Source organism: Emys orbicularis, chromosome 4, assembly GCF_028017835.1.
Source record: "Emys orbicularis isolate rEmyOrb1 chromosome 4, rEmyOrb1.hap1, whole genome shotgun sequence".
Lineage (NCBI taxonomy): Eukaryota > Metazoa > Chordata > Testudines > Emydidae > Emys > Emys orbicularis.
Genome location: NC_088686.1, coordinates 59,444,427 through 59,471,963, shown reverse-complemented (window position 1 = coordinate 59,471,963; position 27,537 = coordinate 59,444,427). Strand labels below are relative to the sequence as shown.

Below are 27,537 nucleotides of genomic sequence, written 5' to 3'. Positions count from 1 at the left end.
GAGAAGTTGAAAACCTCACAGAGCTCCGACTCCAGTCATGGGTGCCAAGAAGGAACTGAGAGGGATTGAGGTGGCACTGCATCATATAGGCAGGGGAGGGGCTACAACCATGAGGCATGAGCACCCTCTGTCCTTCCCACTCCTATGGGTACTGCTAGGCAAAATTCTCTGGCTCCCGTGTACTGTGCGCACACACACCTAAGTGGAATATACAGCTGCATCTACTTGAAAAACCAAAAATTGTATATTTGATTGGTCACAATTAATGATTCAAACGATCTGCATTAATTCCAAAAGAAACGTGAGAATAATAATTAACAACAAATACATTTAAGAACTTTGCAATCACTTTGGGAATAGGAAGAAAGGCAAAATTTGTTGGAAAAAATATAAATTACTTGTTCAAGCTTACTAGGGACCTTAATTTCAAAGCAGAGTCACTCTGTTCAATGAACATGTCCTTTAAATACCTCAGTACTAATGTAAATACAACAAACTATCCATATAAAATGACATGAAATTGCTACTATTTTATAAGGAATTTGTGCAAAATGAGATTTGACAATGGAATAGTCATAAGTAAATTATGATTTTAAAGAAAGTGTATTGTGACAGACCCAGACCAGTGGGGTACAGGAGTCTGGTAGAGGGCAAATATACTGGTCACTGGATGAGTAGTTTTCTGTTCCCTGAGTGACCAGAGCAGGGGCTGCACTAGAGTAATCAGGAACCTGCTAGAACCAGTTAAGGCAGGCAGGCTAATTAGGACACCTGGAGCCAATTAAGAAGAAACTGCTAGAATCAATTAAGGCAGGCTAATCAGGGGACCTGGACTTTAAAAAGGAGCTCACTTCAGTTTGAGGTGTGAGTGTGAGGAGCTGGGAGCAAGAGGCGCAAGGAGCTGAGAGTGAGAGGGTGTGCTGCTGGAAGACTGAGGAGCACAAGCGTTATCAGACACCAGGAGGAAGGTCCTGTGGTGAGACTAAGGAAGGTGTTGGAAGGAGGCTATGGGGAAATAGCCCAGGGAGTTGTAGCTGTCATGCAGCTGTTACAGGAGGCACTATAGACAGCTGCAGTCCACAGGGCCCTGGGCTGGAACCCGGAGTAGAGGGCGGGCCCGGGTTCCCCCCAAACCTCCCAATTGACCTGGACTGTGGGTTCTTCCAGAGGGGAAGGTCTCTGGGCTGTTCCCCAACCCACATGGTGAATCTCTGAGGCAAGAAAATCCGCCAATAAGCGCAGGACCCACCAAGAAAAAGGAGGAACTTTGTCACAGTATATAAAACAGACATAAATAAATAAACTGGCCAGTAAATGGAAAATATAATTTGATATGCAGAAGAAAATGGTAATACACATTTCATGGGGGCTAAAAGCTTGACAACAGAGTAAATAGTGCATTATATAGTCATGTTTATATTGAAAACTCCTGGAAATCATATCAATGCCTTAAGGGTTGGGTTAAAACCCATTATAGAAGAGAATTCTTTGAAATGGCCTAATACAAGTAGAGATGGATCTATACTGCAGAGTTTAGATATCCTCAACATTTGAAAAGGTATTTGGATCCAGAGTTTTGGTTCAGGCCCATCTTTAAATGGAATTACACTCACTTATGTAGGGATTTAGTGAAGTGGAACAAGATAAACTGTTCACATCGGGGAAGGACAATTAAAATAAAGTAAATATTAATTTAACAGTAAATCAATTAATTCAGGCAAAGCTATTTCAGAGAGTAGGAAACAAAGGACAGTTTATTAAGTGTAATCAATTAAGCAAACAAAATAAATAAGTTAAGGGGATAATCAGATATAATTATGGATGAAGAGTATTAGGGAGGAGGCTGAAAGACAGTTACCGACTAGGAAATTAGCAACTAGGTCTGGAAAGCACCTAGGACACTTTGGGTGCTACTACTCTTTGGGGCAGGGACTGTCTTTTTGTTCTGTGTTTGTAAAGTGCATGGCACAATGGGGTTCTGGTCCAGGACTGAGGTTCCTACATGCTAAAGTAATACAAATAATAAATAGTAATAATACTGTAATCTAAATGAACAACAATAATAATAATAAAGTCAAAACTAGGCAGACATATTGGGCTAAGCTAAAGTTTTCCTTTCCGGCAAATTATTCTTTGTTATAAGATTTAGATAATAAAATATAAGAAAATGACATTCCCAGAATATGTATCTCATAGGAAAAGCAATTTAGTGAGCAAATAAGTTTAGTTATTACTGGAACTTTTAGTAATATATAATACATTTTTGCTGTAAGGGACAATAAATTTGTTCCACCTACTTGTGCTTTTCTTTTCCTACGAACAGTGCTTTCCAAAGAGGGAGGGGTATCTGTACCAACTCTTTCTGCAATATCACCGAGTCCAGCATCATGACCATGTTTTGAGCCACCTTCTTTCTTTGCATGAATGCCAAAAATATCTGACATTATGTCTGTTTCTCCTTTTTCACCTTTCACAAACTGCACAAATTCAACTCTAATTCCATGCTCAATGCCTTCAACCTTCTCTGCTTCTATGACATCATCGTGGATTCCAAACTGTGTTGGGTCAGGCATGTCCCCTAATATTTTGGTAACTTTGATGTTTTTGGCTCCTTCAACCAGGCCACCCCCAAACACAGTACTCCAGAGAATCTGGAAAATCCCCCATACGATGGTGAAGAACAACTGGAATAACCCTACAAATAGCATCCAGAAAAAGGAGAAAAATACTTTCACCAATTCCTTTATAGTCATCTTTCTAACTTTTCTGTACTGTTTCCTAAGGTTCCTTAAAGTGACCATTTTTAAAAAGTTGGCAGCATTCCTCTTCACTGCAACACAGGCCATTGCAAAAGCTGAAGCTGATTCCAGAGATTTTTCTTCTTCCTCATCATCTCCAACTTCCATTACATAATAAGGCTCATCCTCTTCCTCCTCTTCAGGTCGTTCAGCTGAATCTGATTCGGAGATCTGAGATGCTAACTGCATTTCAAAGATTGTGTCCTCGCAGAAATTCACAAACAGCTCCATTTTCTCTTGTTCTCCTCCTTCATTTACAACATCAAATATGAACTGCCTTTTGGATTCTTTCACCTGTGGCTTCTCCCACTGCATTCTACTGGACTCACTGATTTCAAAGTAAACTCTTTCAATTTTCTTGGCTCCACCCATTATTTCAATGCGGCCAAGGTAAGGTTCAAAGTAATTAAGTACACTTGCTGCTGGATCTAGTAAGCACCGAAGGCGTGAATCATTTGGCATGTGCTCTGAAAGGTTAGTTAACAAGACTGCCACATTAAATCCAATGTCTTTGGCTGGCTCATGGAATCTGTCCACAAAATCAACATAATTAAACATGTCATTTTCATCAGCTTCTGCACAGGACAGCAGGAATTCAAGCTCTGACTGTGTGTATTGTTTCTGACCTTCCATTGCTTTCTGAAATTCTTTCTTTGAGATAATGCCTTTACCATCTGGATCATATTCTTTGAAAGCATCTGAGCTGGTTAGGTCTTTCAATTTGAGGAACATGTCAAAGAACTTCAAGATCATTTCTACATTGCTAGATGATTCTACCAGTGTGTCCACCATCTGTTTTCCAATAGTCCCATTTACAACATTACCTACATTGTATGTTAAAACAGTAAGTTATTTGGTTTATCTATAAATACATGTAAAAATAAGTTAATTTCATATTTATGTTCAGAAACACTACACTTTACAAAACACTTTTCCAATTTCATTCTTAAATCTCCATAATTTTCTTGTAAACATGTTTTTCTGCATTGTCCTTGCTCTTTCAACATTACGTGCACCTTATATAATTCTCTTTTAAACATTTTTTAATAAACTTTCTGCACTGGCATAATAAAAATGCAATTAAAGAACAATTCTGAAAGATTAATTATTGCATTGTGACAGCTCAGCTTCATAACACTGAAAGTAATAACACATAATTATAAAAAATAGATCTGACCTTCAAGTAGTGACAACAGCATCACAACCATATCCTTCAGGAGATCCAACAATTCCTTAAGTAATTCAATCTGACTGGAATCCTGCAACATAAATGGTGTACACATTTTTTTCTTATTAAGAAAAGATACATTTAACAGGAAGAAATAGCACTTGGAATGGTTATCACATACAGTCCTAGTAAACAGAGATACATCAGGATCATTCACAGTCATTTCTATTATGATATATTATAATAATCTCATACAATACAATGTACCTATCTAGAGCAGATGTGTGAGCATTGGGGCATGTTGTAATAAAGTACCGAGGACTACTGAAGTGGAGACTATTAGTGAGGGAGAACCTTATTAATTTTGCTAATCCATTCATGAGAGAATACACATAAAAAAATCCATCCCCCCAACATAGCACAATATATTAGGATTCATATTACTAAAACTTTAATATGTTTACAGAATATACCAGAGTACATTAATTAATATAACAAGACCAATATGGATTTAGGTGCCTAACTTTAGGCACCCAAGTTTGAAAACTTTGCCCAAGATTCATGGTGGTGAGAAGGATGTTTATATGCAGCTCAAAGGGGAAGAGAGAACAAGAAAGGGAGGGGAATGCTGATTGGAAGTGTGAGAAGCATTGCTGCTCCTCTAAAGTGAAGGAAGTGGCTGCTGTCTGTCAGCAGTGGCTCTCTTTTCTCCTGTGTGAGGAATGTACATCTAGGCTGTTCCCTGAAGCACCAGCTCCGTTTTTCTCCCAGTTCTCCCCATCCTGTAACTCCTTGTCGCCATACCGTATATACTTGTATGCAAATCAATTTAGTTTATGAGACAATCAAAGCATTTTTATCAATGTTTACATCTGAACTGGGTGGTGGAGGAGCGCGAGAGGTTACAGATGAGTAACTAAAACTAAATCACAGTTATCAAAATAAATGAACATTTTGTGATTAAGTAATCTTGATTTTTTTTTTTTACGTTTGCTCAATCACTAAGTGACAAAATTTGGTAATCTGCAGTGGTGAAGTTGCGAAGTTCATATTTTTATTACTAGAAAATGACATGATTATTGACATTATTCAAAAATATAAAAGCATTCAGGCTTTAGAAAACTGTAAAACTACGTATTTTATACCTTTTGGGGTAGCTTGTGTTTGTCAGTGTTCAGTCAGTTTAATTCAGCTCCAGGAAGATATAGATACAAAATACAATAGTGCATCTTGAAGGTTACACATTGGTAACACAGGGGCTGGTTCATTAGCTATGTGATTTGTTCTGAACACTATGCAAGAGATCCACATTCAAATGCTGAGTCTCTGACTCCCTAAAAGCAGGCAAACTCTTTATGCCAAATTAAGTGCAAGAATGTAATAAGAAAAGCCAAAGAGGAGTTTGAAGAACGGCTAGCCAAAAACTCCAAAGGTAATAACAAAATGTTTTTTAAGTATATCAGAAGCAGGAAGCCTGCTAAACAACCAGTGGGGCCCCTTGATGATCGAGATACAAAAGGAGTGCTTAAAGACGATAAAGTCATTGCGGAGAAACTAAATGGATTCTTTGCTTCAGTCTTCACGTCTGAGGATGTTAGGGAGATTCCCAAACCTGAGCCGGCTTTTGTAGGTGACAAAGCTGAGGAACTGTCACAGATTGAAATGTCACTAGAGGAGGTTTTGGAATTAGTTGATAAACTTAACATTAACAAGTCACCGGGACCAGATGGCATTCACCTAAGAGTCCTGAAAGAACTCAAAGAAGGAACTATTAACTAAGGTTTGTAACCTGTCCTTTAAATCGGCTTCTGTACCCAATGACTGGAAGTTAGCTAATGTAACGCCAATATTTAAAAAGGGCTCTAGAGGTGATCCCGGCAATTACAGACCGGTAAGTCTAACGTCGGTACCGGCAAATTAGTCGAAACAATAGTTAAGAATAAAATTCAGACACATAGAAAAACAAACTGTTGAGCAATAGTCAACATGGTTTCTGTAAAGGGAAATCGTGTTTTACTAATCTATTAGAGTTCTTTGAAGGGGTCAACAAACATGTGGACAAGGGGGATCCAGTGGACATAGTGTACTTAGATTTCCAGAAAGCCTTTGACAAGGTCCCTCATCAAAGACTCTTAAATAAAGTAAGTTGTCATGGGATAAAAGGGAAGGTCCTTTTATGGATTGAGAACTGGTTAAAAGATGGGGAACAAAGGGTAGGAATTAATGGTAAATTCTCAGAATGGAGAGGGGTAACTAGTGGTGTTCCCCAAGGGTCAGTCCTCGGACCAATCCTATTCAACTTATTTATAAATGATCTGGAGAAAGGGGTAAACAGTGACGTGGCAAAGTTTGCAGATGATACTAAACTGCTCAAGATAGTTAAGACCAAAGCAGACTGTGATGAACTTCAAAAAGATCTCACAAAACTAAGTGATTGGGCAACAAAATGGCAAATGAAATTTAATGTGGATAAATGTAAAGTAATGCACATTGGAAAAAATAACCCCAACTATACATACAATATGATGGGGGCTAATTTAGCTACAACTAATCAGGAAAAAGATCTTGGAGTCATCGTGGATAGTTCTCTGAAGATGTCCGCGCAGTGTGCAGAGGCGGTCAAAAAAGCAAACAGGATGTTAGGGATCATTAAAAAGGGGATAGAGAATAAGACTGAGAATATATTATTGCCTTTATATAAATCGATGGTACGCCCACATCTCGAATACTGCGTACAGATGTGGTCTCCTCATCTCAAAAAAGATATACTGGCACTAGAAAAGGTTCAGAAAAGGGCAACTAAAATGATTAGGGGTTTGGAACGGGTCCCATATGAGGAGAGATTAAAGAGGCTAGGACTCTTCAGCTTGGAAAAGAGGAGACTAAGGGGGGATATGATGGAGGTATATAAAATCATGAGTGATGTGGAGAAAGTGGATAAGGAAACGTTATTTACTTATTCCCATAATACAAGAACTAGGGGGTCACCAAATGAAATTAATAGGCAGCAGGTTTAAAACAAATACAAGGAAGTTCTTCTTCACGCAGCGCACAGTCAACTTGTGGAACTCCTTACCTGAGGAGGTTGTGAAGGCTAGGACTATAACAGCGTTTAAAAGAGAACTGGATAAATTCATGATGGTTAAGTCCATTAATGGCTATTAGCCAGGATGGGTAAGGAATGGTGTCCCTAGCCTCTGTTTGTCAGAGGATGGAGATGGATGGCAGGAGAGAGATCACTTGATCATTGCCTGTTGGTCCACTCCCTCTGGGGCACCTGGCATTGGCCACTGTCGGTAGACAGGATACTGGGCTAGATGGACCTTTGGTCTGACCCGGTACGGCTGTTCTTATGTTATGTTCTGCAGAAACAACTCAGGCCAATCTAAGAACAATAGTGATGGGTTTCAAAGAGTTCCATCTCACTTTCCTAAACTGGAAGGAAGGCTAATGTGACATGGGACTTTTAGGAAGGCGGGAAGTAAACTGCGGAGTAAAGCTTGCTGAAAACTGTCTGATGGAAAATTTTCCATTTGAAAATAACAATTTAATTAAACCAAAATGTTCTGCAGGAGCAAGTCAATGCCATTGAAACTTCTGATGAAAATCAGACAAACAAGCTGCCTGGCTCACCTTCCTGGGGTCCCAGATACTCCCCCTTCCCCCCGCTTCCCTTGTTTCTGGGGAGCCTAGTTTCTCAGAATCCTTGACTCCTCAGCAGCTCATCAGGCAAGCATCTGGGCAGACCAAGAAGCTGAGAAGCCAAAAATTCATTTCCCCCCAAATGGTATTTTTCTCGTCTTTTCTACCTGAGAAAAAAATTGAGATTTTGTTTTTTGTTCCAATTTGGAATATTTCCCCCCCCCCCGTGTGTGTGGCTCAGAAAATCCTATTCCCACACAGCTCTACTGGGGAGGGAGGAAGCTGGCAGAAAGACCTTTTACTCCTGAGGCCATTCTGTGCCAAAAAATTAAAATTCTGCACACAATATTTTAAAATTCTGCAAGTTTTATTTGTCAATAAATAAATGCAGAGGCTCCAGCGTGGCATTGGGGAGCTCAGGCCACTGGCTGCACGAAGGTGGGAGATCACCCAGCAGGCCCCCATCCCCACCCCAGGACACGGACTCAGCGGTGAGACTGCACCTGACTCTGACACAGCATAAGGCCTGAGCCTGTCCCAGCCCCAGAAACACCCTGGGGCCCTGCCTCTCTCTGCCAGGTGCACCAGGTGGGGGCAGGCAGGCTCAACCAGGCAGGATCCAAAGTGTGAAGGGGATCAGTGTGGGGCGATCCAGGTGTGGGGTGAGAGGATTCTTTGTGGGACAATCTGGGTGCAGGCAGCTCAATGGGGGGGTCTAGGTGTGGGGGGATCTGGATGCACACAGGCTCATTGGGGGGGTTCCAGGTGCAGGGGTAATGGGACTCTGCAGGGGCTTCCAGGTGAAGGTGGTTGGGGCTCAGCAGAGGGGTCTGCATGTGGAAGTCTCAGCAAGGGAGTTTGGGTACTGGGGGAGTGGGGCTTGGTGGGGTGGGGGTCTGGGTACAGCTAGTTGAGGGTCAGTGGCATGGGGGTCTGGATGTGGGGGCTCAGGGTGGTGCAGGAGGGATGGGGCTTGTCAGTGTGGGGGTTTGAGTGCAGGGAGCTCAGTGGGGGATGGTCTGAGTGCAGGGGTGGGGGGGGGGTTCTGAGTCAAGGGTCTGGATGCAGTGGAGCGCCAAATGCAGGGGTTAGGGTCCAGTGCAGTGGGGTTCAGGTATGGTGGATTCTGGGTGTATGGGGTGAGGCTTGGCGGGGGTGTCTGGGTATGGGAGGTCCGGATGCATAGGGATTGGGTGGATGGGGGAGCAGCTCCCCATACAGTGATTCCTCCCCCTGCAGCTGAGGAGTGATGGGGGCAGGAGAGGATAACGAGCTTCCTGCAGCTGGGAGAGGTTTCTGGGTCTTGGTCTGACACAGTCCCAACCACGCCTTGGCAGGGGAAGAGGAAGTCCCATCCTCTCCTGCCTCCAGCCCAGCCGGGACTAGCAGCTGTTCCAGGCTCAGGGTAGGAGTCACTGGGTGGGGTGTCCCCAGCCTCATGGTGATTTACCTCTCTGCAGGCTGCCTGAAACTATGTACCTGCACTGCTAGGGAGTGGTGTATGACTGCTCTTGCAGCTTCCCTTTGCTTCCCTGTCAGAAAGTCTTTTTTCTACAGGGAAGCAAAGAAATCAGCGGGGGACATAAATTCTGTGCATGCGCAGTGGCACAGAATTCCTGGGGGAGTAAGAACCTTTAAAAATAACCTGTATCTATTATCACAATGTAAATTGTAAATATGCTAATCGGTTCTGTTCTTTTTTGACATAGATGCAAATACCCTATCAGTGAAATGAGGATTTATTTCTTTAAAACATTTTACTGTATTTTTTTAAATCTAAAGCAAATATGATGGATGCCATATAAAATTTATATTATACTGAGAGATTTTACCATTTTCATGAACTTTCTTGTTACATAGCTATTGCTGAAAATGGTAAACATCTTTGAAAACTGTAGAACTTAAATGCACCACTTGTATGTTCTCAACTGATGGAAAGCACCTAATTTCAGAGAGAAATCTTTTGAAAAAAGCAAAAACCACCAGATTATTTAAAGTGGCTGTGAATAAGGAGCTTCAGACTCATTAACATGGTACTTGTAGGCTGGCCATTAAAAAAAAAAAAAAAAGTCCCTTAGCCATATAAGGGCAATTAGGTAATGAATGATGTGTCTGAAGAGATAACTGAAGCACACTGTATGTGGACATGTTTAAGAGGTTAGCTGACTCACTTGAGCACAGGAGGAGAATCATAATTCATAGAGCAGAAGACCCAACAGTTTTTTCTAGGGCTATCATCTAAGTTTAGAGCTATTTGTTACATAATGAAAATAAGAATGCTATACACAACTGAACAGAGACCATACTCCTAATTGACTTATAGCTTTCACTGCACATTTTATTGCACTTTATGCTTACAATATAGATGCACTATAGATAATTGTTGAACAACTGAAAATACCTTAGAGAGTTTCATTTGCATGTTAGCAAAGACATGAAGGAAGCCAACAACTGCATCCCACAGCCTACTGTGAGCCAGACTCTGCTGGTTACCTATGCAAGGACCCTAAAAATAAAGAAAAGCGTAAAGAAAAAATATGTATCAATCGGGTTAAGAAATACTTTTCCTATTTAAGGCTCCTAGTTGAGCAATCCAAGAAATAAGTACAATTTTCCATGAAGTTATTCTAGAATGTCTTCCAAAATATAATCACCACATAGGTTGTGAATGTTACGCATTAGACAATCACAAAAATATCTATAGATTTTTACATTATGGACCAGATCCACAATTGATGTAATTGAGCATAGCTCAGTTCAAATCAATGAAGATGAAGCTATGTCAATTGCCGACTTACACCAGCTGAGGATCAGGCAGTGTATATGTAAATACATTTACTGTAAATATTGAAATTTGAACATCCCTGTGTCAGGTTTCCATTTACCTGGATATATTCTGTAAGTGAGTTGAACATTTGTTTGGTAACAGCCAAAGCTTTAGAGAAGTTACGCTGTCCAGATTCATCAATCACGTTTTTTCCTGAATAGTACCAATAGAAGTCACTAATTGATTCCTAAGAACAAATGACAATTATATTTTTCCACTCTCATATTATATGTTCAGCAATTACCATACATTATCACATCAACAGAAATTGAAATGGTAGATAGGATTTCACATTTTTATGTGCTTTTATTTCTAACCACAATAATGTTATACAATTTTGTCCAATTATGTGTTCTGCAGTTATCAATACTGAAATGCATTATCACTCAGTTGTTTTACAAAGGCACATCTGACAGTTAAGGGTTGTTTAAAAATGAAGATAACAAGTGCGTACACTTTAATATTAAAGCTGTTAGTTACAGGTCAACTTCATATACAGGATTAACCACACTAGTAAACACAAATGAAATTAAGTCCATCCAAAATATGTGCAGCCATGAGCATGTGCACCAGATGAGAGAGCAGAGGCTGCAGGCATCTTCCTCATTCACCTGCACAGGGGTGGGCACAAAGTGATCTTTGTGATACTCCCAGTGCAAAGACTACACAAAGCTAGTGCTGCTCCTCGTGTTAGCCTCACAAAAGTGCAAGGGGAGGGGAATAATTTATTCTTTGTTTTGTCTTTGTCTTTTTTTTTTTTTTTTTTTACCTGAAGACGTAAGAGATAGTCAACAGTGCTGATAATAATATTCACTGTTGTAGTGTTGCCCATCTGAGTACGCAGGAAATTCTGAAAATCTGAAATCACAAATAATTTGTGTTTGATAAATATATATGTATAAGAAACAAAAAAATAGGAGATTATTCCACTATATGAAAGAGGAAAGTTACTCTTATAGCTACTAATTGTGAAAGACCATCTCATATACACTACACTTAAAAGCACTGATGCTTATCAAAGATTCTGGAAATTTTATTGAAATATATCATAATTTAAACATATAACAAGAACTTTTTTGTGAATATCTTGCCATCCATCTTTCTATTAATGGTGAGATGCATAAATTCTGGAATGTCATTACGACTGTTAGTTAAAGAGTGAAAGTTAAAGAGTGAATGTTGATTAGTTTGCATGGTTTGTCACATTTTGAAGAACCACTTTAGCTTAGAGTGTTGACTTGATTACCTTTAGCAAAAAACAGAAAGTCAATTTGAATAGCATCAATACTAAGGACTACTGTCCTTCCTTTTAAGAGTCTGAATACAATCACTTTCCTGAAAATTCATTCCAGTCTACTTACCATTGTTATGACCTTCACAAAGCAGCTGTAAAAATCTAAACAGATCTCGAGTAAACTCATCATTCTGTAGCACTTTCTCACCTTGAAAATATATAGTACAATGAATGTGATCATTGTTCATTATGAAACATGCAAAACATATATTCTTCAAACAGCGTCCTTCAAAATAAGTGATTCTAATAAAAAGCAAATACTGTAAGCTGCTTTAAAGTAATTTTAAATAAATGTACTGAGAGTAATGATAATAAAACAAATTATGAAACAGAAAAAGCAAAAGCCAAAATATTTAGCACTCCAATGCATTCATGGTAAAAACTACTGGACTAAAGTTCTAATAAGTAAATGGTTAGTTGTCAATAAAACCATGCCTTAAATATGAAAGACACTTCTTTAATTAAGCATCAAACTCTTTGTCCAAGCTCAACACGCAACCTGCTGCAGACCATAAAACTAAACCTAAAGGATGTCTGGGAAGATGCAATTAAAGAAGATTTCTTTCTGTATTTGCAACACACAATAGCATCAAAAGCTGTAAACCCAAACGTACCACGCTCACGAACGATGACTGTGGATCAGAGAAAAATAATAAGAATACAGGATAAGCAAATTGTAAGTTACATGATAATTTCCGTTCAAATGTTTACTGCTAGAATTTTAATAAACATTAACCATGTTAAAAAGGCTAATCTAATCCTAATTTTAATGAGGCTATCAATAAAGAGAGCAATGTGCTAAAACAGCCCTGAAAATTCCAGTTTTAGAAGGAAGCATAATAAACTCTTTAATTGCTACTTGAATTAAATGGGTTTTATTCATTGTACTTACGAGTTCCTTCTTCAGTAACCATTCCAAGGCCTTCTGCTTTATTCTGTCTCTCAAATGCATTCAAGTCAAGAACACTTTTAACAAAGCACAGAAAATTGAGAAAGTTCTACTGCTGTATGTAACGGCAAAATTAATTTCCTCCATGAACTCTCTGGAAGCCTTGACCCACACGTTTTACCCATTGTGATACACACAGACTCGTATATATAAAATGAAACATGTTTTAAATAAAAGGGTTTGGAGGGGGATATGGGCCCAGTGTCTGTTTCTGAAAAGATACAGGTTTAAATCTCCTCTTGATATACACCTATTACTATCATTAATATCAAGAGGAGTTACACATCTATATGTAGAAGAGAAAAGGAACCCAAAATATTATTCAATCATGCCCCACCCCCAAAAAGGTCATAATTTGAGTTCACTTTATTTCTCATTCGTATGGTTTCTACCAAACTGTTATCATTTAAAAGGAACCAGTTGAGAGTCTAATTGTCTTGCAAGGTCAAAATGTATTGAAAGATTGATTTTCTACTCCTGAGGGCATTCTGCACCAAAAAAATTAAAAATTCTGCACACAATATTTTAAAATTCTGCAAATTTTATTTGTTAAATAAATCTGGAGGCTCCAGCATGGAATTGGGGAGCACAGGCCACTGGCTGCACAAAGGTGGGAGATCACTGTGTAGCTCCCTGCCCCCTCCCCCCAGGACAGGGACTCAGTGATGAGGCTGCACCCAACCCTGACACAGCGCAAGGACTGGGCCTGCTCCAGAAACACTCCAGGGCCTCAGCAAGGCAGGATCCAAGTGTGCAGGGGCTTAGTGTGGGGGGATCCAGGTGTGGGTTGAGAGAGTTCTGTGTGGGTCAATCTTGGTGTGCTCAGTGGTGGATCTGGGTGCGGGAGCTTGTTGGGGGGTTCTGGGTGCAATGGTATTGGACTCTGCAGGAGGGTCCAGATGAAGGTGGTTGGAGCTCAGCAGGGGGATAGAGCGTGGCGGGGGTCTGATTGTTGGGGGCTCAGTGGGGGGTCCAGATACTGGGGGAGTGAGGCTCAGTGGAGTGTGGATCCAGCTGCAGCTGGTTGGGGCTTGATGGGGAGGGGATCTGGGTACAGGTGGCTTGTCGCAATGGTCCAGTTGCAGGGTGAGTGGGGCTCATCAGCGGGGTTCTGAGTGTGGGGTGTGTGTGTGTGAGACTCGGCGGGAGAGTCTGGGTATGAGGGGGTCTGGATGCATGGGGATTGGGCGGATGGGGGAGCAGCTCCCTGTACAGGGATACCTCCCCCTGCAGTGGAGGAGTGATAGGTGCAGCAAGTGGGGCCGGGATTTTCAGAGCTTCCTGCAGCTGCGGAGAAATCTGAGGGTGGTCTGATCTGGCTCCAACATCCACATCCCAGCCGGGACTAGCAGCTGAGCCCACCATAGGATAGGAGCCACCAGCCAGGTCTTCCCAAGTCCTGCTCCCTGCCCCACAGTGATTTACCTCTCTGGCGGCTGCCCTGGGCACCCGAAACATACTGCTAGAGAGCATGACCGTTCTTGTGGCTTCCCTTTGCTTCCCCATCAAAAAGTCATTTTTCTGTGGGGAAGCAAAGAAATCTGCGGGGGACATAAATTCTGTGCATGTGCAATGGCGCAGAATTCCCCCAGGAATAATTTTTATTGCTAATACAGCAAAGCTCATTTCCCAGAACAGAAGATGGTAACCTCTCTCTGTACACTGGTGAAATAATTTTATTTCTCTAATCTGAATACATTTTAATTTTTTTAGCTAGTGCAGTTCATTTAGTTTCACAGTGACACATGCACTTGTTTTTATTCACAGTGATATTATTAAAACCAAAAACGGAAACACTAGCATATTGTTTCCAGTGTCCTTTACATTTTATGGTCTGTCTTCAAATGAACTTTGTTTTTACTATTGCCCAGAAAGACACACATGGGCAACAGGTACTACTGTCATTGCAGATCACCACTGAGATAAAACCTACTAAATGCTGTATTACTCTTATATATGCTTGCTAAGAAATACAAGGTCAGCCTACGCTTTATTTTCTCTTGGAAGAATATTCCACAGATGAACTTACTCTTCTTAAGTGCCTAAGATCCACAAATACAATTCCCTCTAGATCAATTCCCAGCTCAGTTGTCGACTGCTGTAATCCAAACCTTCAAAATGCACCAACTCTGAGCAATTAGCCACCAACCTAGATGCTACTAAAGCTGTAACAACATGGTTTGTGCTTTTACCTGCAAGACTGCATTAAGCCAGAGAGACTCTGAAAAAATCCAGCATCCTTCTTCTCTTTAAGGTAATCTAACATTTTCTAGAGGAGAGAGAGATTTAGGAAAAACTATATAAAAATCATCATAATTTGACAATTTGCCAAATTATCATTGTCATATTGACAAAACTGGCCAGTAATATATTTGATCTTTGCTTTGATTAAAACGTAGTTTGCTTTAGCCTTAATCATGTTAGTATGCATCTAATTGTTCAACCAGCCAGAATATTACTCCCCACATTTTTTGCCATCTAATCTAAAATTAACCAAACTCCTCTTAGCATAAGAGCAGTAGTAATAAACTAAAATTCTCAAAATAATATGCTTCCTTTACAAAGAGAAGGCTTGTAAAAGTTAAATATTGTTACCTGCTGAACTAAGGTATTACCAGCATTTAGAATGGCAATGCCAAGTTTTAATGTTTCAATAACCATGGGGCCCAGTTCACCTGTCAAAACAATCATATAATAATTAAAATCTGTGCTAACATAACTGATTAGATTGGAAAAACAGAACAGAGACTATACCTAATGTAGTTCATAATATGCATTTAATTCTGATTTATTATATACCATGCACTTAGTAAGCTGATATATTTATATAATTGCATATAGGTTTAACATAATTTAAATACTTCACAGAACTTTACCTTTGCTTGCACTAATCATCTGAAGAACCATCTCAGCAGCTCCACGATCGTGCAGACGAGCTTGCTGATAAAGAGTTTTCTGCTTTTCCATTTCTTTCTCCTGAGTTTGGAAACAAACACCACAATGAATGCACTATTTGCATGTACATACAGCATGACCAGTACGGCTATAGAGTCAGATTAGCTGCACTCAGGCAGAGCTTGGCTGGACCACAAAATCTGATCCATAATGCACCTGGTGGGCAGAAGATAGGCTTCTCTCTCAAACTGCTCCATCTTTTAAAGGAGTGTTGTTTATACACAGTGTTTTTACTCTTTAAACCTTCTGTTCCTTAATTCATCTATTCCTCACCTGTACATCTCCTCTACAAGAGGGTGGAAAATATTCAGCAACAAGAAAATTTAAAATAGGCAACATTGTCTGAATCTGAAGGATGGATTTTGTTGACTATAGATCTGTGTGCTTGTGCCAAATGTGATCATCAAAATTAGAAGTGGGCTTTGAGCAGGAGGTTGGACTAGATGACTCCTGAGGTCTCTTCCAACCCTAATCTTCCATGATTCTAAAGTGAAATAAGAACTGACCTTTATGTTTTCTCAGCCCCTAAAATAATCTGAACTTTATTAAAGGTTGGGAAATATCTGATTAAAACCACCTCCCTCTTCCTGCAGAACCTTTACCATTCCTGGATGCCACTTCCTAAACCAGTTCTTCCCCTCATACTGCTGCTTCCTGCCTGTAGTCTGCATGTTCGAATCTCTTTAATGGAGCAGTTTTTATGATCACAAAAATACACAATAATTTGGATTTATTTGTACCGAGGACTTCTCTTTCAATCTACTTGTGTTTATTTGTTAGGTATATCCACTATGTACATAACTAATATTCAAATCAGTTATAATGTTGGTTAAAGAAATAAAGCCTGACTGACTGGTATACTATTACATTTTGCAAAAAGAACGGGAGTACTTGTGGCACCTTAGAGACTAACAAATTTATCTGAGCATAAGCTTTCGTGGGCTACAGCCCACTTCTTCGGATGCATAGAATGGAACATATATTGAGGAGATATATATACACATACAGAGAGCATGAAAAGGTGGGAGTTGTCTTACCAACTCTGAGAGGCCAATTAAGTAAGAGAAAAAAACTTTTGAAGTGATAATCAATATAGCCCAGTACAGACAGTTTGATGAGAATACTTACATGGGGAGATAGATTCAATGTTTGTAATGGCTCAGACATTCCCAGTCTCTATTCAAGCCTAAATTGATTGTATCTAGTTTGCATATCAATTCAAGCTCAGCAGTTTCTTGTTGGAGTCTGTTTTTGAAGCTTTTCTGTTGCAAAATTGCCACCCGCAGGTCTGTCACTGAGTGACCAGACAAGTTAAAGTGTTCTCCTACTGGTTTTTGAATGTTATGTTTGAATGTTCTTGCTGAGTTAATGGCTACAAGAAAAGTGATGTTATGGAAAGGAGGGACATGGAGCAAGTAGCTAAAGGCTCAAAGCGCGGGAGGATGACTTGGGAGTACTGAAAGAACAAGATTCAGGTCCCACTGGGGAGTAGGCTTCTGAGTAGGTGGGAAGGTTTTATTAGGCCTTTCCAGAATCTATTGGTCAGTGGATGTGCAAAGACTGAGTAGCCCTGAGAAGTTGGATGGTATGCACTGAACGTCGCCAAGTGGTCTTGCAAGGAGCTGATGGACAAACAATGTTTTCAAAGATAAGATATAGTCCAAGATGAGAGAAATATTTGTAGTCTCTGGGAGAATGCCTCTTTGGAATGCTCAAGAAGAGGAGTGCTTCTATTTAGCTAGGTAACATTTGGTAGTAGAGTTCTTTCTACTGTTACAGAGGATTTCTCATATGGCTGTGGAGCATGAATGTTCTAAGGATGATGCCTATCCAAATACCAAGCCCTGAGGTGGAGTGTACACAGATCGGAGTGCTTGATCTTGCCATTCTCACTGGGTCAGGAGTTCAGGGAATGTTGATAGGATGATTGGTGGTCAGGATGACATCCATAGGATCTTGGGAAACCAGAACTGGTGGGGCCAGAAGGGGGCAATGAGGATGCCCCATGCTCTGTCCTGCTGGATTGTGTGTAAAACTTGTGACAGGAGAGGTAATGGAAGGAAGGCACAATTGAACTGGTCCAACCAAGGAAGAAGCAGAGTGTCACCCTGGGAGTGGTGACCTAGTGCTCCTCTGAAGCAATATGTGGTGCATTTCCGGTTCACTTGAGAGCTGAACAGATCCCTGGTTGGGAGCCGCCATTGAGTGAAAATACTATGCAGTATTGAGTCATGGAGCTCCCTCTCATTGTCAATTGGAAAATGTGCTTGCAGATTCCCTCAGCAGACATGTTGCTTCCCTTGAAAGTAGGTTGCCAATAGGGTGATTTGATTGCTGATATGCCAGTTCCAGAGACTGACTGCTTCTGTACATAGGAAGGCGGATCTTGCTCCCCCCTGCTTGTTAGTGTAGAAGACAGTCATAGTGTTGTCTGACATTATAAGGACATGGTGAGCACAGATAAACAGAAGAAAGGACTCACATGGCTTCTGGACTACTCAAAACTTCAGGATATTGACATGCATCCTGGATTCTCAAGATGTCCAGGCACATTGTGCTGTGTGGCTGTTCATGTGGGCTCCCCAATCTAATAGGGATGCGTCTGTAATAATGGTCCTGGCCAGATACCCAATGAGGATTTGTCCACAATAGCAGCGAAGACAATACCTTGGCCGGAACTGTCACTATGAGGTTCATAGAATGACGGCTTGGAGACTATACTGACCAAAGCCAAGTTTGAAGGCAATGAAGGTGGAGTCCTGCGAATGGGATGATGTAGGTGCACAAACCCATATAACCTAAGAGGGACAGACATGTCTTGATGGGTAGTCAAAGGTTGCTTGTGACATGAGTTATGATATTGTTCATGGTCTGGAACCTGTCCTTGGGCAGGTACAGTCTTGCGGTGACAGAATATAAAGTTGCCCTGATGAAGTCCAGAGATTGTGTGGGGGTGAGAACAGATTTTTTTAACATTCATTCTGACTCCCAGTGAAGAGAGGATGTGTAGCATCATGGAAGGGGATGCATAGGCTTCCTGGCAGGACTTGGCAACAAGGATCCAGTCATTGAGATCATGATGTCTGATGTGGGCTGCTACTACTGAGAATATCTTGGCAGGACCGGCCCACAACATTTTGGCACCTGAGGCGGGGAGCTCAAATGATGCCCCCATGCTCCCTCACTTGGGCCAAAACTTTGAAAGGTCTCAATTCTGCCTTCTTCCTGTTCTAATCCTCTCATGGTACTGCTCTGCTACCTACCCCAATAAAGGAGACATAACAACTTAAGATGCCTTGTTCAAAAATGTTAAGTAACACTTAACTTTCAAACGCCTGAACAACAAATGTAACTTTTCTTGTCTGCATAGTAAACACTGGCATTTTCATCTGTTTGAATAATCAAAGTGGTGCTTTCCATGCCTCTTGGTTGCAAAGATTTGAACTGCTTCCTGAAGGTCCACAGTCTGGGCCAGCTCATGCTCTATTGAGAAGGTTGCAAGGTCGACCAGCCTCTCCTGTGTCACTGTGGAGCGGAGATGTGTTTTTATTAACTTCAGCTTGGAGAAGCTGCGTTCTCAATTAGCAACTGTTACAGGAAGTGTTAGAAGTATGCGCAGAGCAACAAAAGCATTTGGAAAGAGGGTGGTCATCTTATTTGTGCACATATATTCCAGAACAACCTTTGGAGTTGATCCTGCTGAAATGTATCTTGAAAGGGCTTTCAGTTCATCACCTAAATCACTTGCATCAATATTGCGCATGTCATCATGTATCAACACTATCTCTAGTGCTCTGCATTGCTGGTGTAGGTCTTCTTCAGGTACAGTGAGGAGTTTTGGAATATCATACAACAACCCAAATATACTACTGTGTTCCTTGAGCTGCATGAAACATTCTTCAACTGACTGACTGTATTGCACAATCTAGCACCTGGTTAAAGAATTCAACTTTGAATTGTTGTTTGGGGTCTCTTATGGGATTATCCCGTGCCTCGTAATCAATATGTCTTCTTCTTCTTGTATTCTTGAATGGGTGGGAAAATAGCTTCAGTGTGAAGTTCCTCTGCCAACTTCTGCGCACTCTTCAGAACGTTTTGAAATCCCTCATCTGACCAGTAAGACTGTAGGTATGACTTTGCTTTGTCCAGTTGTTCCATTGCTCCAGATATATCAAGGTCAACACCTTGGAGTCTCTTGCTTACAACATTTATTTCAAACAGTATGTCATGCCACAACACTAAGCCACACAGAAATTTGAAGTTATGTATGTTTCTGGTGATTCCATTTCCCTCTGCCACTGTTCTCCATTTCCTGTCATAGCATTATCCTCCATAATGGCAACTATGGCATCATCTATCTTCCCAATTAGGTGTTTGATAGGCTTTATCGCCTCCACTCGACTTTCCCATCGTGGGGCACTCACTGGTTTCAGTGTCAGAGAGGATGTTCCCAGATGTTGCTTCAAAATTTGCCATTGATGAGTTGATGCAGAGAAAAATACACAGATGCTTTGAATTACATTAAAAAATTCAGCAGCCTCACTAGAAGCTGATGCTGCATCACTGACCACCAAGTTCAATGAATGAGAACGGCATGGGACAAAAAAAGCTCGAGAGTTTAACTCTCGGATCTGTGTCTGCACTCCTCTGTTCTTTCCTCTCATGTTGGCACCATTGTCGTAGCCCTGACCTCTCATGTCAGCTATTGCAATTCCCGTATCTTCCAGCTTTTTAAGAAGCACATTTGTCATACCAGCTCCTGTAGTATCATCAATGTCAATAAATTCTAAAAAATGCTCTCTGACAGTCACCATTGCAGGGACATTTTCACTAGGTTCTGTTGTTGTTACAAAACACACCATTAAAGTCATTTGCTCCGTATGGCTGATGTCAGGTGTGCAGTCCAGAATAACAGAGTAATATCTTGCTGACTTCAGATCTGCCACAATCTTCTGTTTGACTTTTGTTGCCAGTAACTGTATGATCTCATTTTGAATTGTTTTTCCAGGGTAGTGATGTGTGTACATTTCTTGGGTGGTGACTCTTCTTAGATGCTCCTGGAGTACAGTATCAAACTCAGCCATCAGCTCCACAATTTTAAGGAAGTTTCCATTGTTTGGCACATACAGCTGATCTGAAGTGCCACACAATGCTAGGTTTTGGGTAGCAAGCATTCTCACAATGGCAATGAGCCTTTTCAGAACATTTTGCCAGTAAAGAGACTGATGCAATCTTCTCTTGATGCTGATCATCTATGGTGGTCTTTAACCTCAAGCTTTTTCCACCTATGGAATGCTCTCTGGTGATTTGTTGCCTTCTCATGGCATGCCAGATTTCTAGCCAGATTTTTCCAGTCCTTTGTTCCTGTAGAACCCAATGTGGCTGGACCATTAGACTGGAAGAGTTTGCAACAAAAACAGTATGCAGCATTCTCGGTTTTTGAGTACATAAGTCAGGGCCTCTCCACTTTGTCACCATTGGGGATTTTGCACCAGTAATGTGTTGGATGGAAACTTCTATTTTCATTGTCTTTGGGGAACATGAAGTTTTTCCACTTACTGTGGCCCATGCAGTACAAGGAAGACCCTCAGGCTACTGCTCAAGTGGGTCCACAGTCCTGGATCATCTAGACTTAAGGAACTAAACTCAGCAGCAGCTGTTTCTTGCGTCTCCACCACATTCTTCTCTGATCTACACTTTTCTTCAGGAATGTGCATGGTTACATCCATTTGAGATGGAGATATGGATGCTTCAGTAGCTGCCAGGTCACCTGAACTCTGACTAACTGGAAGATCAGGCATCTCCTCACTACTCACATCCTCACTGGGGCCGGAAGGCTCACCGTGAACATTTGTGTCTATGTATCTCAGGAGAGTTCCTTCCTGCTTAGATAGAAAAGCTTCCTTTGCTTTCTTTCTTTTTCTGAATGCTGCCCCAGAGGGGCGTTTTCTTCTTTCACTCATGACTGCTGTTCTGTGCCACCTAGAGTGGCTCTCAACACTCAATTGAAGGGGACAAATAAGCAGGCTGGTAGCAGGGCCCGAGTGAGGGAAGATATCAATATCTTAAGGACCTAACTGGCTCCTACTACTTCAGTTGACTGCCTGTTCTCCTCAAGTGGGTTCAAGGAAGCAGCAGGAAACAGGAAGCTCCCTGAGAAGCTGGTGTTAATCAGTCCATGCTCCTGGGGGTGCTAGAGAGGTACATAAGAGGCTCCTCCTCCTCTCTCTCCCTGCAGCTCCTGCTGCTTTCCGTTATTCCCTCACCTTTTCTCCTGCTTGCCTGTTATGTCTCCTGTGCCCTCCTTCCTCCAGCACAGCACTCCACCATCTCTATGCATCTAGAGCAGAGAGAATACATATGCACCAGCAGCAGACACAATTTTCTACACTCTGGGTCCTAGTGGCGTCCCCACACTCTGGCATCTGAAGTGGCCGCCTCAGTTCGCCTCATGGTAAGGCCAGCACTGTATCTTGGTAAAGGTCACTATTCTGAAGGAGTGTACTTGGTGCTGAAAATGGTCGGAGCCTTCCATGAATCTCAGAAAGCATTTGTGAGCAGGATGAATGTCTACATGAAAGTACTTGTCCTTCATATCGAGAGCCATGAACCACATGCCCTTTTCTAAAGATGGAATTATAGCTGCCAAGGGGAGCATGTAAAATCTGAGTTTGTGAATGAAGTGGTTGAGATGGCAGAGGTCGAGGATTGGTCTCCAACCAGTCTTCTTTTTTGGGTATCAGGAAGTAGGTAAAGTAAAACCTTTTCTTGGTATTGAGAAGGGATGTATTTTATTGCTTGTCACTGCACTGTCACCTCTTGTTTGAGAATACTCTCATCAGAGTGGTCCCCAAAGGTGAGTGGGGATGGGTTTTTTGGAGGAAGTAGGGATGCAAACTCTATTGTTTAGCCAAAGTGGATGATGTTCAGCACCCACTTGTCCATTGTTACTGCACTCCAGGTGTTTAAAAGGAGTGCTAAACGACCCCCAAATGGTGTGAGGGGGTTGAGGTGTTGGTCTTAGTGTTTTGCGGCTCTTAAGATCCTGTCAATAATAACGTTGAGCCAGGGGCTGAGATTGAGGTGTTCAGCCTGTTACAGATGGTGTAGGAAAATGGGACTTTTGACCCCTCTGTCTCTTATGTGGTGGTTCATAGGGACTCTGGTGGAAAAACTGCTGAGCCACATATCTAGATTTGAGCAATGGGCGGTGAAACTTCCTCTTGGAGCAGGCATGTATATCCCCAGCAAACAGAGGGTAGCCCTGGAATCCTTCATGGAGGGACTTGTCCATTGAAAAGAGGTTGAAGAGGTGTGATTCATCAAAGGGGAGGTCCTCAATGGTATTCTGGACCTCCCTTGGGAACCCTGATGCATGGAGCCATGACTCCATGTGCATGATAATAGCCGTGAATACTCCTTTCTAGGTCCATTGCTAGATTAACTGATAAACTATGTAGAATAAATGTATTTGATAGACAGATTAATGAAATAAGGATGGTTGCATGATGCTCCAAAAGATTGAACTGCTCCAGGTATTAGGGGCAGCATGGAAGACGACAAAAAGATGACAGTGGGAGAAGGAAACTAAGGGAGTGTTGAGGTGTGAGCTAGAGCAGAGTCAGCAGAAGGGAAAGTAAGAAGAAATGAAAACAAAATATAGCTCAGCTGGCAGAATTTATTATTTTTTAAAAATAATTTTGACTGATCATGTTTATTTTTTAGCATTTTTTCAATTTTTATCTATTTACATTTTCACAATTGCAGGAAACTCTGGGGGAAATCAGACAGACAGAAATCAGACAATAGACATTGAGTTTCAAAATATTAAAGCTTTATAACCATTGAAACACAAATTGTCAAAACAGGAAGTAAATATCTTAAAATCAAACTCTATTAAGATCTCAAGCAGCATTTTTCATTCTTTACCTATCTGTAAATTTCTGTTATTATCGATGAAAATATTTTTTCATCAGTTTGTGCGTGTAACTTGATGTTTATTGACATTTACAGATAAAAATCTAATCTTCCCAAGCCTAAAAATAGGCAGGAGCAGATTCAGGCAAAGCCTTAGGGATAATGGATTAGAAATTTGAGCTTGATGCAGATAGCTTGCCAGCCTATTCTATAGCTTTTCTGGTTCCAGAAATTTGGGTTAATACATTGATCTGCTATTATATAAATAATGTAGCAAAACTTCTCCATATCCTCCACATGGCTATTGTCATTGCATCTCTTCTATCAGGCTCCTGTTAAAATGATGTTCTGTGCTTTAACTCAGTGTGGAAAGATAGTTTAAACTCTCACCTCAAATGTCTTCTCTTTTTCTTCATCCTCTTCTTCCTCTTCTTCACTTTGACAGCTCTTTTTACATTAGAACAAGAAATTGCAAATTTATACTCAGTTCGAAACAAACAGTGGTTATTTCTATTACAATTTGTGCTGAGTGAACAAAAAGCAATTAACAGAAACTTTCTAAAACAATTACAAGCATAAGCAGTAAATTAAGCATATTAAAACCTACTCTATGTAAATACTGCAACTTTACTTACTACTGACAATGCAGGTAGCAAAGAGATTTAGAGAGGGAAAAGCCATTAGTAGTTAGAGCATTTAAAATATATATATTTATAATGTTTAACACTTATGCTCCTGAATGCTAAGAAATTGATATTCCTCAAGGCTGAGTGCCTTAAAGTATTAGCCCACACGTACAAAAACTCAACAAATAAAATGAAGTTGCTATTCCAGGTTGTGGTTTTTTGGTCATACTTCAGTACATTTATCTATAGTATATGCCTTTGATCTCATGTTTTTTTCTCAGATGAAGTTGTAATTACATTTGACCCTGTTATGAATATTGATTTTTATTGATTTGTGTCTGTAAGTACTGATTGCCAAACATTAAATGCCATCCAGGGATTAAAGCATGCTGATTTTCTATGACCTATTTCATAATAAATATATTGTTAAGGAGCAAATATTAAGTCCCGTCTCCGTCCATACTCTAGGTAAGTTTACACTGAAGTCAATAGTAGTTTTGCCTGAAGAGGGTCTCTAAAAATTTTATTTTAAAGCATTAAATCATTTTCTGTTTAAGACAGTGTAGCAGAAGTGGCAAAATTATAATTTTCTGTAGTAGGAAAAGTCCCGTGTTTGGGCCCTAACAACGGGCTAAATTCTGCCATCAATTACACCTGTGCTAATCCAATGAATTAAATTCAACCCCATGGGAGTGCATAACTCAGGGAAGAACTTGATTCAATGTTTCCATAAAAATATGGCTAGAGAACAAACCAGGAACCACTAATATCAAGAGACAAAAGGATAAAAGGAGAAAGCAGGCAGAAAATATACACAAATAAATTGGAGGTGCATTTGTGGGATGGGGAATGGGGCTTGAAATTAAATATTTACCTTGGCCATCATGGCTGAATAGGCAGTGTATAAAGGATCATCATCTAGTTTGCTGTAGGGAGAAAAAATGTAATTCAAAATGTTTATTGTGTGGGTTTAACATCAGAGGTTCTTATAATGCTGCCAGAACGCAGGTTTCATTTTCATTAAGGGGAAGGTATACACTTCATTACCTGCAAGCCATATTGTAAACATATCTCCTAATCTCTCAGTCCATGTGAAATTCTTTGTTAAAACATATTTATTCATATGTATGTGCAGGTGAGTAAAATAGTTATGTATTTTACTGCTGATTAACAGGCAGTGCTGACGTGTGGAAAAGCAGGCTGGAGATAACAGTTATAGCTGTTCCTGTTGTCTAATGATTATCTGTGATAAGATTATAGGTAGATTATGTATTCAAAAAACATAGGGAAGACTCTGCAAAACAGTGCAGGATTGCTTTGCTTGTCTGTAATTTGTTCTTCTACTAGTAGTCTAATTGCAAATAAGGCAGCAACTGGCATTACCAGGAAATCACACTCTCCCACCAGTGGTATTTTGAACCATTTCCCACATATTGCATGAAGTGTGATGAAAACCTGCTAATAATATGAACATATATATATATATATATATAAGTACCAAACAGCAGTGGGATCATCCTGGCGGCAGGCAAAAATTATTAATTTGGGCTCATATGCCTCTGAGAAATTGAGCCTTGCAATGCCTGCGTTACATATTCACTAAGTTTTATTAATGTCTCTTCCCCTTTGACCAAAAAAAAGTGTTAAAATTTGTGCTAATATAAAGTTTATATAGAGGTTAAACATAAAAAATAAATACATATGGGCAAGTAGAAAACGGAAAAGGAGAGGTAGAACACTACAATACTGAATTGCATTGGTACTAAATCAGTTTTGTAATGAAAATGTCTGTTACTGATTCAGTAATGTATGATTTTACTTCTGTTGTGACAATGAATTTACTTTTATGGGGTAATTCTATAATTAGTTAATTGAAAATTGGACTGTGTAGATTGGTCCTGTGTAATTTTGAATGTGGTTCTACTTACCTTCTCTCAGTGAGCGCATTGCGACTGAAATGGAGGATAATCTGATGAAGTGGATCCGGGTGTTTTTCAGTCTCTTCCACCTCCTCCTCATCTTTTTTTGGAGGTGTCTGTACAAAGGTTTACATTTAAATATTTTATAAATAAAGCATCACAAACAAATTAATACAGAGACAATTGAACTCAGTCAAAAGCATCATAATTTTATTTTGTTTAATTTAAATTCTTTTGCCAATATTCATGATATTCAGCAGTTTACAACATCAGAAACATGTTATTTTGTATGACTATTAAGCATTTACAATACCTGATTATGTTACTCTTATTTGATAGCAAAGTTAAAGTTTCTCATTTGCAATGTATTGATTTAGATAGCTACAAACCTTATTCAGCAGAAATTAATATGTAGGCTTCTGTGCCACCAAAGATGAACGAAAGGCCCAGCTGAGTTATTCAGCAGGAAAATCAGCTAGGAAATGGAACCATTTTTACTAATATCCACAGATGCCTCCTGTAAAGAACTGTCAAGGGAGTGAAGACTTTACTGTGATATTTTTTCTACATCACTAATCTTGAGTCACAAGATGAATGGGATATCGCCTTAACCTTACATGTGGACAATTCATATAGGCTGTTTTGACATTCCTGAGTAGGACTTATAGAATGTCACCCACCCTGTCTCACTGGGTGAGAAACTTTATCAGGCCTGTGTTATGATAGACAGCCCTGAAGGATGGGTGGGAATGACAAGTGTGGATGCAGCCTTCCTTTTACCGCAGCATGTAGCTACATACATAGTGTCTGTACTTTACCTGCCACCATAAATGTAGACACAGACTAGGAAGTATGCAGATGTACTTAACAAGGTGTGCAGTAAATGAGAGAGAGGTTCCTGAGGAGACCCATCAAATTTTATTGCTTACTTTCACTAAATTTTTTCTCCACATATAAGTTAGCAATGCATACTTGTGCCACAGAGGCGTCTTTATTTACCTGCACACATTACATGCTTAATGTTAATGTTGTGCCAGATTTACTGCAAATAAGCAGTGAACACTCTGAACTTGATCAAATCAAAACTATTTTTCTCTGGAAGAATCAAAGTCACTCTCCTTAATGAAGGCTATAACAATCTTAAATACCTTCCTTCTATCCCAAGCCATTTTAACATTATAGCTAGTCAAAAATCTCAGGAGTTTTTTGTTGTTTTTTCCCCAAATAAAGATATTTGCTTTCTATCTTTCCTCTGAGTCAAAAGCTGGCTGAACCACTGTAGCTCAAAGTTTTAATAAAATTCACCTTCAAGCAGAGACCAAGCATATGAAACATCAGCTCAAAAGGTGACAGTTTTTAGAAAGTTATGAGCAACTGAAAATGAAGTATTAGAATGAAAACATATAAATAAATAAATGGATATATCCTATCTCCTAGAACTG

The 27,537-nt window shown here is 40.2% G+C and overlaps 1 protein-coding gene across 1 annotated transcript in view; it reads right to left on the bottom strand.

Annotated features, from left to right (window-relative positions):
• The window catches only part of RYR3 (ryanodine receptor 3), a 625,867-nt gene that overhangs the window by 75,954 nt on the left and 522,376 nt on the right, over positions 1 to 27,537 (bottom strand). The window contains exons 79-92 of the mRNA XM_065402721.1: positions 26,105 to 26,211; positions 25,051 to 25,102; positions 23,941 to 23,997; positions 15,555 to 15,654; positions 15,274 to 15,353; positions 14,871 to 14,947; positions 12,622 to 12,695; positions 12,344 to 12,361; positions 11,797 to 11,877; positions 11,205 to 11,293; positions 10,494 to 10,622; positions 10,010 to 10,114; positions 3,976 to 4,057; positions 2,298 to 3,622 (exon numbers count right to left, since the gene is read on the bottom strand). Coding sequence (XP_065258793.1) covers positions 2,298 to 3,622; positions 3,976 to 4,057; positions 10,010 to 10,114; positions 10,494 to 10,622; positions 11,205 to 11,293; positions 11,797 to 11,877; positions 12,344 to 12,361; positions 12,622 to 12,695; positions 14,871 to 14,947; positions 15,274 to 15,353; positions 15,555 to 15,654; positions 23,941 to 23,997; positions 25,051 to 25,102; positions 26,105 to 26,211 — 2,376 coding nt within the window. The remainder of the gene's footprint in view (positions 1 to 2,297; positions 3,623 to 3,975; positions 4,058 to 10,009; positions 10,115 to 10,493; positions 10,623 to 11,204; positions 11,294 to 11,796; positions 11,878 to 12,343; positions 12,362 to 12,621; positions 12,696 to 14,870; positions 14,948 to 15,273; positions 15,354 to 15,554; positions 15,655 to 23,940; positions 23,998 to 25,050; positions 25,103 to 26,104; positions 26,212 to 27,537) is intronic.